A 12,018-nucleotide genomic window follows, 5' to 3' on the forward strand; every position below is an offset into this window, starting at 1 on the left:
CTGTTTTTGAATGATTTTTTTTCTTAACAGTGTATAAAAAATTATATTAGTAATATAAAAATAATATTTAATAGTTGATTGAGCGAGTAAAATATATTCCCTCCATCCAAACAATAATTATATATTTACTTTTGGCGCGGAGTTTAAAAAACAATAATATTTTGATTATAGTGGGTAGGTAAAAGCAATGTAATAACATTTTTGTCCTTTTTTTTTTTTTTTAATAAAAGTAATGATATGATGTAAAGTAAGAGTATTTGTGAAAAAAAATAGAATATTTAATGAAATAGTTAAATTGAATGTCCAAAATATAAATATGTATACTTTGTAGCTGGACGGATGGAGTATTATATTATTTTAATAATATATAGAAATCATTCAACCCTAAAAAAAAAAAAAAAAAAAAAAAAAAAAGAGTCTTTTATCAAACCTAAGGTGTACTTATGATAGAATACATGAAATTATTATTGTACAAATTTGATGCCATAGATTATAGTAATAAATGCAAACGCAAATCAGAAGGACGTACAGATAGATAGATGCTCAGACTCATCAGAGTCGATGACCTAAGAAGTCAACTCGCATGGCGTCTCCTCCTCGCTGCCCATGCTTCCCCCTCCTCTCCTACATAAAGTTCCACCATCCCCGCCTCTTCTCCGCCCTCAAAACCCTCACCTCACTCCTCTCCTCAATCGTCATGGATTCATCCCCCGCCGCTGCAGACACCCATGCCGCCGACGCGCCTCCCTTCGACCCTTCCAAACCGGCGGTACCAATCGCGTACCCTCTCAAAACGCTCGACGAGTTGGAGTCTCGCGCTTACTTCACCTCCTTCCATTACCCGTTCAATCGAGCTGCGGTCAAGCTGGGAGGAGCTGCGGCGGCGCTGCCGAATCGGCCGCGGATTCTGGTCTGCCACGACATGGCCGGAGGTTATACCGACGATCGGTTTGTGCAGGGCGGAGATAACGCGGATGCGTACGCGATATGGCATTGGTATTTAATCGATGTTTTCGTTTATTTTTCGCACAACATGGTGACTCTGCCGCCGCCGTGCTGGACGAACACCGCTCACAGCCATGGCGTTAAGGTATTTGCAGAGATTTCTTAGGATGATTTCCTGTACGTTTCAATTTCGTTGGAATTTGGGGATCTATCGGTTTAGGGTAAATTATGAATTGAACTAATTTGGGGATTTTTCCAATCTAGGTTAAATTTCGAATTGGATCAATTGCTAGCAGAGTTAGCCTAATTGGATTGTGATAATGATTGATTTGATTGGTTCCATTGCTAATTCTGATGTTCAATGCGATTGTTTGAATCATTTGGTTGTTGTGATCATCCTTTTTCCAATCTCTGTTCATCAAATGAACATAACGAGGTTGTACCGTTGTAGCGTTCTTGCTAGTGTTCTTAAATTAATTGTCGAAGTTTTTGAACGATTAAGGTGTTAGGAACTTTCATCTTCGAATGGGATGAAGGTAAAGAACAAGCTAATAAGTTGCTATCCACAAAAGAGTCGGCTCGAATGTATGCCGAAAGATTGACTGAGCTTGCAGTTGCTCTTGGTTTCGATGGCTGGCTGGTACATTATCTTCATCTTCTTCGTATATTTCGATGCATTTATTCATGGCAAGCAGATCAGCTGGAGATTAGCTTGGCATTGTTTCTCTTACATATGTTTCTGTATTCGTAATTTTTAATTTTGTACTGCAGCTTAATTTTGAAGTTGAATTGGATGTTAAACAAATTCCGAATCTGAAAGAATTTGTCAGCCATTTAAGCAAGGCTATGCACTCGTCGCTGCCTGGCTCATTGGTTATATGGTAGTTGTTGTCCTAACTAGAACTCGAATGTTGGATTTTGGATGTTATGTAATGAAAATTTGCGCATAATTTTGATGATCTAGGTACGACAGTGTTACTGTTGACGGAGATCTTGCGTGGCAGGATCAGTTAAATGAGAAAAACAAGGCGTTCTTCGACTTATGCGATGGCATATTTACAAACTATACGTGGAAGGTATCTAATTTATATTTGAAATCATTGTTGGCGGCTACTCTGTTTAGTTTTTGAGGTTTTCCTTCGGGTATCATTTAGGAAAACTATCCTAAGCTATCGGGAGATGTTGCTGGCGACAGAAAATTCGACGTGTATGTGGGAATCGACGTTTTTGGAAGGAACACTTATGGTGGCGGGCAATGGACTGTATGTTTTCTTCGTTGTATTAGGCGTTAATTGTTCGAAAAAAAAATCGAATGTTCTTTAAATTGTTAGGATCTATTGTCTGTGCACAGACGAATGTCGCGCTCGATGTAATAAAGAAAAGTGATGTTTCGGCAGCCATTTTTGCGCCCGGATGGGTCTATGAAACTAAACAAGAGCCGGACTTTCAAACTGCTCAAAATAGGTAATTCCGGTTTCTTAATTTCGTCGTTTACTTCCATGTTTAAGGCGATCGAATACGCCTGATGATTCTCGTTGAATGAACAGATGGTGGGGACTTGTCGAAAATTCGTGGGGAACCGTACAGAAGTATCCGAAAGAACTTCCATTCTACTCGAATTTTGATCAGGTACTTATCTTCTCGCCATTTTGTCGATTGTGATTCTTTTCGACAAACTATATATCAGTTTCAGGTTTTCTATATAGCTGGTACTCAGAACATTTGCTACTTTGTCGATGAACTTATTGTTTTTCAGGGTCGTGGTTTTCATGTATACCATGACGGACTACAAGTTTCGAGCGCGCCGTGGAACAATATTAGTTTGCAAAGCTTTCAGGTTCGCGAACTATACTGTTTCTTGCCCTTTCTCCGACAATTTTTTCAGCTTTTAACTTCGATTTCTACGACGAAAATCTCAACAGCCTTTCATCGAATACGCCGAGGACTCTGCCAAGGCGTCGATCAAAGTTTCCGTCAAGTAAGAAGATCGTTTTTCATCGTATTGTCTTAACTTCCATCATCGTATAATTCGTCGTCTGGTGTAAATACGAAATTACAGTCTCGAAAATGCGTCTTACAACGGCGGAGGAAATATCACATTTTCGGGAACTCTTGACGATCGGGCTTCTGAATTCACGGCGAGGCTCTTCAAGGCGGAGCTTTGTCTAGGGAAATCTCCGGTCTCGTTTACGTATTCGGTATGCTTCTCGGGGATTAATCAAGCTATAAAAATACAATTTTTCGACAATCGATCCCTTCGTTGAATATAAAAATTCCGATTCATGCAGGTGAAATCGAGCAATAACTCTCTATTAGGCCTCGCCCTCATCTCAACTTCTGCCGTCGAAGAAGAGAAGCGTATACTTCTCGCAGCCCCGGGGAACGCTTTGCTGACGACAACCCGGTTCGCAAAACATTTCGAAACCGTGATCATGCCGCGCGAAGTGACGAGTCTCGGGGACGAGTCGGGATGGTTCATGCAAAAAAGCACGGTCGACATGCCGGGGCACACGTTGAAAGAAATCCGGGCCATATGCTACCGATCGGTCCCTTCTTCGTTGGAATACAACGCAACGCTTGGCGACATCAAGATCACGTCGGACGGAGACGATTCGAAGTTTCCACCGGCAAATTCGTGGCTCATCGAGTCCCGATTCATCGTCTGGACTTCTGCCGGCCCGGACGGGTCGAAGCGCCTCAGCGTAAAGCTCGTGTGGAAAACTGTCGACGATGACGACGTGTTTGATAAATGCAATGTGTATGTTGACAAGATGACGAATGCAGCTTCCGGGGGCAGCATCGAGTACGTCGGAACGGCTGCCGGAAATGCATTCTATGTATCGGAGATGGAAGTTGTTTCCGGCGTCTCCGGCGTGAAATTTACAGTGCAACCTTGTGGGGGTGATGGAGGTCGGCAGAAGCTTGAAGATTGTCCATTTTTGGTGTTACCAGTTGAGGGGTAAGTAAGGTTTTATTGAAATATTATGTTGTGATATTACTGCAGTAAGAAGCAGATAAGTTGTAGTAATATATGAAAACTCATACTAATAAATACTCCCTCCGTCCGTGGTTTCTGTCCGTCCCACGTACCATGTCACTTTCTTTTTTTTTTAAATGATTACACACTTTAATCTCATTTTAAATTTTTTAATTTTATTTTTTTAATTTTAATTAAACTAATTAGTTATTTTAATCATAATTTATAATTATTTATATTATAAAATAATTATTTTCACTAATACATTCTTAATTATCTACTAATTACACCCCTCCTAAAATACCGTGTCTACAGTGTAGTAGACACGGTATTTGGGACGGAGGGAGTATCATATTAACACTGGTTTTTCATATAATTATTCGAATTAAAAAATTTCACTATATAAATTCTAAACACAAAATCCAAACTTTCAAAAGAACACACCCAACAATTTTTTGTTAATTTATAAAGTTAACATATTTAATTTATTTTTGTATATTATACTAATATTTATACTTTTAACATTATATTATGTATAATCATAGCATTATGTATTATTATTTTTTAAGTAAGAAATAGTTTGTTTAGTGTTTTGATTTGATTTTTTTTATGTGATGTATAAAAAAACTTGTTAATAATATAAAAAATTTATATTTTATGTTGAACATTAATTCTTATAAAAATATAAAATATGTATTTGAAATTGTGTAAAAGAAAGATTTTATAGACATTTTTCTAATAATTTTGAAGTGTACGTGTATGGTATACATTTTATAAGATATAATTATGATAGTATTCTATATGAAAAATTGATGTATTATTTTCATAGAGAGAGTGATGTTACATAGTAGAAAGTAAAATAAAATAAAATAAATCAAGCCCTTATATCTATCTCACTAAATTATCAAATTTTACTTTGTTCAATGAAATAGTTATCCTTGAAAATTGTCTGGAAATTTGATTTTAGTTTAGAATTGAATATTAAAAAATTTAAATTTAAATAGTTATATGATAGATATATAAAAATGTATTGATTTAATATCTTGAATGTAAAATTAATTTTTAATATATAAAAATATATATATATATATTTGATTTAATATTTTTTAAAAAAATAAAATTAGTGAACAATAAAAATTTCTTAAAATTTTATAAACCAACACACCCAAAAGTTTCTAAGGGACTAGTTACAAACAAATTTAAATTTAAATTAATATTATTCATATGACATAATTTCTAATAAAAATATATTATTTTTTAATAAAATAGTATATCAAAATATTATTTAAACAAAAATCTAAATCAATACTTCATTTCAATTGGTATTTCACACGGCTTTGGTGCCAATTTAAGTTGATTTAGAATTCGTGTTTGGATAACTTCAGAAACGAATTTTATTTTCCTCCGTTGTATTGAGACAATGAACCGTTTGGTTTTAGTTTGAATTTTGAATTTGATATTTATAAAAACCAAACAAACACCAAAATATTTCGATAGGTAGTCCAACATAACATGCGAAAGGTCAAAAATTATGATACAATAAAAGACAAAATTCACAATCCTGTTTTTGTGACATCAATCATCCTCGATTTTCTTTCTTACATTATTAATTAATTAATTAATTAATTTCCGAACACACACACACACATACATGTGGGTGTGTGTGTGTGTGTGTGTGATCCTGGACGGGTTTTAATTTCTTCCTTTTAGGGCTCGAGGCCAATGTGCTTCCAAATTGCTTTTACTTCAATTTGTTTGGCTTCTTCTAAAGTTTGACATATTTTAAATTTTTTTTTTTTAAATAAATTATTTTCAATATATAATTAAAGATAATCGTATCGTTGATTTATTTGGTTTAGTTAATTAATCAACAATAAAAAAAATTCAAATTCCAACAAACATACCCTAAATTCAACGTAAAAAGGTGATTCATTATTTACTTATTAAATTAATTAGGAATATATAACAATTTGTGTAGAAGAAATATATTTGTATTTATATATAATCACGTATGATAATGATTTAAAATAATTAGATAAATTGACACAAGTGTGGTTTAAGTGCATGCACTATACTATTGTTCCACGTGAACATCCTATTTTATTACAACGACCCCTTCTCACATTTTTACCAAAGTGGGTGCACGTATTCATTTATCATATATTTAGTCAATTTAAATTGTTTTTTTTTAAATAAAATAATACTCCCTTCGTTCATTTTCTATTGTAATATAGTATATTTGTACGGTTTTTTAAATGATTGTCTTTTTTTATAAATTGACAAATTTTTCATTAATTGTACGATAGAGATTAAAAGTAATAAATGAATAAAGGGTAAAAAAAGTAAAATTTGTGTTTAAAAAAAAAATAGAATAATAGTGGTTGGACATCCCAAATAGGAAAAAGTAGAATATTAGTTCATGTATGAATGGAGTAATAAGTAGAAAGTAAAAAGTAAAAACAGTTTAATTTGTATTAGAATATACCGTTATAAAAGCATTTTTTTTTAGAAGAAAAAAATATTTGAATGTAGTAAAATTGAAAATGTTTTTAAATTGGCAAAATTATCAAAAAAGAACAAAAATCTAAATATATTTTTATTCGTCCGCATGTAAGGATCACATTTATTTTTTGCGTCGTTGTACTTAATATTAAAAATATATTTATATTTGTATAATTTTTCGTACAAATATCCTTCTATTAGTATTATAAGACACTAATTGAAGTATTTTCGCAATTGTTTTCTTAATTTGTACTATATTTTGATATATTAATTAATATTTAAATATCAATATGCAAAAAGTAAACAAACTATTTGAGTCGAACGGAGATAGTATATCTTATCAAAGTTAAAAATAATTTAGTATTAATCTATAATTATTTTTTTTAAATAAGAAAATATATTTTAAAATATGAAATGCGAAAATGATAAAAAAAAAATTATTTTGAATTGGAACCGAAAGATACTATAGGGTGTGTTTGTTGGTTTGGATTTTGGATTGAGATTTGAATAGTAAAAAATTTGAATTTGAATAGTTGTATGATGTGATATAAATAAGAATTGATGTGATATTTTGAATGTAAAATTGATTTTTAATATAATATAAAAAATAAAAAATAAATATTTAATTTGATATTTTTAGAGAAAAGATTTATAAAAATAATAAAAATCCCACAAAATCTCTCAAACAAACACACGCTAGAAGTAAATTAGAATATAAATTAATGCGTATGTGTGTTTGGCATAAAAAAGTAAGCAGAAACCTTACAATTCCTCAAATATATAATAATAATAATAATCAAGAAAGCATGTCCAAAGACGACGACTCCTTCAAATCCTCGTAATAAATCAAATCACTAATCGAATTATTATTATTATTATTATTATTATGGTGTCCAAAATTGAGCATCTCATGATATAATAATTCACTAGAAGACCTTAATATTCTCTCTTCATCAAAACACACCTTCTTTCCGATCACATCATCACCGCCGTCTTCCTCATCGAGTATCATCGTCGCCGCCGCTGCCGCTGCCGCCGCCGCCGCCTGGTGTTGCATTTGAACATAGAATATCTGGGCCTTCGCCACGGCTAGCTGCATCTCCAGCTGCGACACTTGGCTCTGCAGGAACGATATCGCGCCCACGCACCCATAAACGGGATCCCTCGCCCTCGCATTCGCCTCGTACACCAGGCTGCTCACCGCGTCCGGTCTTTGCGGCGCCGGCAGCTCCTGTCGTGATATATATAATTGTATATGTAATATATGTTTGTAATTTAGGTAAAAAAATAATAATATTTTTGTATTAATGTATTATTACTAAAATAAAAAATGAATACTTTAGGGTTGGACGAATAAAAATAGTAAAAATAGTACTTTGAGTTAGTACGGACCAAATATTTTTTAATTTTTTTTATTGTTTTAAATATAGTATATAAAATTATTTAAAATATATTTTGAAAAAAATAAAAATAAATTAGAGGAACTTGTATGTCACCTAAAACTTTGTCACCATATTGATAGTCTCAATCAATACACGATAATACTATAAATATCATATTAAAATAAAACAATGCAGCATCATATGGTGTATAAATTATTAATATGTATAGTCGGTTCAATTTTATATATATGGTGGCAATTTATATCTAATGTACTCTCTCCGTCCGGCTATAAGGGTCTCATTTACCTTTTATGTCATTGTATTTAATATTAAGAATGTCCTTATATTTGTATAATTTTTTGCACAAATGTTATTATAATAGTATTATAAGACACTAATAGAAGTATTTTTGTCATTGTTCATTGATTTGTACTATGTTTTTAATAGTAATTAATATCTAAATATCAACACGCAAAAAGTAAATGAAACCCTTAAAGTCGGACGAAAGTAATATTATTTTGTATATATATTGTTGTAATTTCATTATGGCATTAATTATATTAAATCAGCATTGTAACCGCTGACTCACCTAAAACAATGCTAAAATCAAAACTAGTAAAAATAACGAGACGGAGAGAGCAATAAATAATAAATAATGTAACAAATTAAAACAAGTTCGTTATTATGCACATATATATATATATATATATACACGTGCGACTTACTTGCAACATTTTGCTAACATTGCTAGCGCCGAAAACCTTGTGAACAATGGCGAACTTGTGAGGATCGTTCGAAGGGAAATACGGCGCGAATATGCAATCCTTGGCGCACCGTCGCCTAAGCAACTTGCACGACGCGCACGGCGGACTTCCACCCATTTCTTCCTATCTCTCTCCTCTCTTCTCTCTTCTCTCTCTCTCTAGAAATTTTTTGAAGAAAGCTTGAAGTAGAGTTAGAAGTAGAAGAAATATATTTGGAAGAAGAAATGAGAATGAAGGGTACTTAATTTTTGTGTGTGTGATATTTATAGTAATGAATGATATATATATATATATATATAATTGGTGTGAGAAAAAGTTGCCAAGGGATTTTGACAATTAGGTCAATAATTGGAAGTTGGATTAATCTGTTTAATTAATTAATTAATTACTCAAGTGTTATTATTTTAAATAATAGCAATTGATATCTTGTGAAAAGTGATGGTTTATTAATTAATTAGTTTAATTTGAAGTGGGTAGGTATAATATATATATGTATATAGACATAAGTCAATCAATGAGAGTGATATTATTCTATTTTAAATTTTAATTAGGCATATATAATTAATTTAGTTTGGGAAATGGCAGCATCATGTGATGAATAGTAATCCTCATGCATACATGTAATTTTTAAAAAATAGTATTTTTTTTTTTTTTTTTGTTTTTATAACGTTGCTATACGAATTAAATGATAAAAGATTTGCTGTTTACTTGTGAAATTTTAGTTTTGAATAGTAAAATTTTAAAAATTAAAATAATTTTTTGATATAATATGAATGTATATTGATGTAATATTTGAATGTAAAAATAAATTTTAATGTAATATAAATAATAAATAAATAAATGTTTAATTTTGAGGGTGTTTGGAAAATAGCTTTTTGAAGAGTTTTTAGCTTATTGAACAGCTTTTAGCTGTTTCACCGGTTAAAAAGCTAATTTAGGTGTTTGGTAAATTAGCTTTTGAAAGAGTTAAGCTAATTTCTGAAAAGCTCGTCTACCTAACATTTTAAAAGAGCTTTTTCATTTTAATTTTGGTTATTTCTTATTTACCTTTAAAATTTAATTATTTCTTTTATATATATAAATATATTTTTATAACAGTATTTATTAATTATTTAATATATTTAATTTATTAAATTATATTTTTATTTTTGTAAATTTAAAATAATTACTTTTATTAATTATTACATATAAATTATTTTATTTGTAAAATATATAAATTTTTAAAACTAAATCAAATAGAAAAAATAAAGATTATTAATTTATTTATATATATTAAAATAATAATTAACATAATAAAAATATATATACGATTTATTATTTTATATTTTACAAAATTTCAATAAAAAATTATTATTTTTAGTAAAACTAATTTTTTCAAAACTAAATAATAAAAATAAAAATAAATATTTTATAAATTTTTTATAATTTTTAATAATTAATAACAAAAATCTTCATAAATTTCAAACCAAAATGAACAAAATTAAATATTTTAAAAAATTCATTTTATGTATAAACAACTAATGTTAAACAGGTGTTTTACCAAACACTTTAATACAAACTGCTAATTGAATCAGCTAGTCAAATCAGCTAATTGAATCAGTTAACAACTAAAAACTATCAGCTAATTGCCAAACGCACCCTTAATATTTTAAAAAATAAGAGTGAAACTAACACTAAAATCTTATAAAGTATATATATATATAATAATACTCTCTCTCTCCCAAGAGTATAGTTTTATAGCGTTGGGCATAGTTGGTAAAGTGTAAGGATAAATAATTTTTTTTCCATTGTGAATATATTAGTGTAAAAAGTAGTGGCAATTGTATAATAATAATGAAAAGATAGGGATAGTTTTATGGTAATATGATTATTTATGGAAATGAAACTATTGTTTTGAGACGGACAAAAATAGTAAATAAGACTATTGCATTGGAAAAAAGAGAGTAATATTTTTATTAAATTATTATTTTTTGTGAATGAATAAAGTAGTATATATTGTGCTAATATATTTTTATATTATATCTTTTAATAATATATTTGAAAAATTCGTTTCACCTAGGAACACTAGGTGACTAAATTCAAAGTTTCAAGTGGAAAATATGCCTAGTTTGGAAATTAGTTGGGGTGTGTTTGTTTTGTGTGTGAGATATAGAAAATTATGTACATATTATAAAAATAATGAATGTGTGTAATATATTAATTTTTTTTAAAAAATGCGTTTGAAAAATTTTGTGTAAAAGAATACACCCGTGTGTTTTATTAAATTTAATTTTGTTTTTATTTTTATTTTATTTAAACTGTAATATGTGATTGATGTATTGTAAGGATGTTATTTCTTGAAAAACAAAACCAGATTATTATACTATTTGTGTGCATGATAATAAATACTATTATTATTAGATTTGACTTTGTGGAAAAATGTACTTCCCCGTTCATGTAATATAAGTGTATTACCGTATATACGGGAATTTAAGTAAAGAATAATTAATAAGTAATTAAGAAGTGTATTAATAAAAATAATTATTGTTTAATAAAAATAATTATAGATTAAGATTAAGAAAAGTAAATAGTTTAATTAAAATTAAAGAAAATTATAAAATTTAAAATGCGATTAAAGTGCATAATTATATTTCCAAAAAAAAATAGAACGGACAAGTTATGTGGGACAGACGAAAATAGAAAATAGAGACAAATTATATGGAATGGTAGTACTAAGATAAATCTCAATTTCCAATAAAATTTTAACTTTTCGTCCCCTGAAAATCTAGCAGCAGTAGTAGTACTCCTTTGGTTTCATTTGGATGATTGCGTCATTGTAGACACGAGAATTTATGATAAATATAATTAGTAGCTAATTAAAATATATTATCGAAAATAATTATCTTATAATATATAATATTATAAATTAATATTAAGATAACTAATTAGTTAAATTAAAATTAGAAAAAATTTAAATTAAAAAATTTAAAATAAGATTAAAGTGTGTAATCATTTTTAAAAAAAATGACATAGAATGTGGGACGAACAGAAACGGCAATATGAACATAGTAGGTGGGACGGAGGGAGTATAATTTAGGGTGCGTTTGTTCTTTCTGTTTTAAAAAAATAATAAGAAAATTTTAATTTTTTATTATTTATTTGGTACAATATTCAATAAAAATCTATTATTCTCTTTTATAAATATCATATCAAAATACTATTAAACTAAAATTCAAATTACTGTCCCACTTTCAAATTAAAATCAAACAAATTTTTAGGTTGCGTTCTTTTGTAAGTTTTACCGTTTTTACTATTCAAACTCTTTTTTCAATCCAAAAATATCTCATCAAATAATTATTTTTTTTATATTATACTCCAAATTTATTTTATATTCAAAATATCATGTCAATATTTATATCACATTAAACAACTATTTAAATTTAATTTTTTACTATTAAAAATCAAAACT

At 29.4% G+C, this 12,018-nt stretch overlaps 2 protein-coding genes across 2 annotated transcripts; one reads left to right on the top strand and one right to left on the bottom strand.

Moving 5' to 3' along the window:
* Window positions 1–517: 517 nt before the first annotated feature.
* Window positions 518–4,023, top strand: LOC127259814 (cytosolic endo-beta-N-acetylglucosaminidase 1). Its single transcript, XM_051287429.1, has 11 exons — window positions 518–1,090; window positions 1,448–1,585; window positions 1,717–1,826; window positions 1,910–2,021; window positions 2,100–2,207; window positions 2,297–2,409; window positions 2,493–2,574; window positions 2,702–2,782; window positions 2,868–2,923; window positions 3,005–3,143; window positions 3,234–4,023. The coding sequence occupies exons 1-11, from the start codon at window positions 584–586 to the stop codon at window positions 3,906–3,908; spliced, it is 2,121 nt and encodes a 706-aa protein (XP_051143386.1). The 5' UTR covers window positions 518–583; the 3' UTR covers window positions 3,909–4,023.
* Window positions 4,024–7,220: 3,197 nt separating this feature from the next.
* LOC127259501 (LOB domain-containing protein 12-like) lies at window positions 7,221–8,687 on the bottom strand. The gene is made up of 3 exons (XM_051286865.1): window positions 8,532–8,687; window positions 7,404–7,655; window positions 7,221–7,370 (listed from the first exon to the last, which is right to left on the bottom strand). Exons 1-3 carry the CDS (start codon window positions 8,685–8,687, stop codon window positions 7,221–7,223), a joined length of 558 nt encoding a protein of 185 aa, XP_051142822.1.
* Window positions 8,688–12,018: the final 3,331 nt, after the last annotated feature.

The sequence above is a fragment of the Andrographis paniculata genome, unplaced genomic scaffold (assembly GCF_009805555.1).
Source record: "Andrographis paniculata isolate CXL003 unplaced genomic scaffold, ASM980555v1 Contig60END, whole genome shotgun sequence".
In the NCBI taxonomy this organism is placed as follows: Eukaryota; Viridiplantae; Streptophyta; class Magnoliopsida; order Lamiales; family Acanthaceae; genus Andrographis; species Andrographis paniculata.

Coding starts and splice junctions, on each gene's coding strand:
- LOC127259814 (XM_051287429.1), top strand. CDS start 584: ATGGCGTCTCCTCCTCGCTGCCCATGCTTCCCCCTCCTCTCCTACATA. Junction 1,827..1,909: donor CCTGGCTCATTGGTTATATG/GTAGTTGTTGTC, acceptor TTGATGATCTAG/GTACGACAGTGTTACTGTTG. Junction 2,575..2,701: donor TCTACTCGAATTTTGATCAG/GTACTTATCTTC, acceptor ATTGTTTTTCAG/GGTCGTGGTTTTCATGTATA.
- LOC127259501 (XM_051286865.1), bottom strand. CDS start 8,687: ATGGGTGGAAGTCCGCCGTGCGCGTCGTGCAAGTTGCTTAGGCGACGG. Junction 7,656..8,531: donor ATGTTAGCAAAATGTTGCAA/GTAAGTCGCACG, acceptor ATATCACGACAG/GAGCTGCCGGCGCCGCAAAG. Junction 7,371..7,403: donor AGGAAGACGGCGGTGATGAT/GTGATCGGAAAG, acceptor TTTGATGAAGAG/AGAATATTAAGGTCTTCTAG.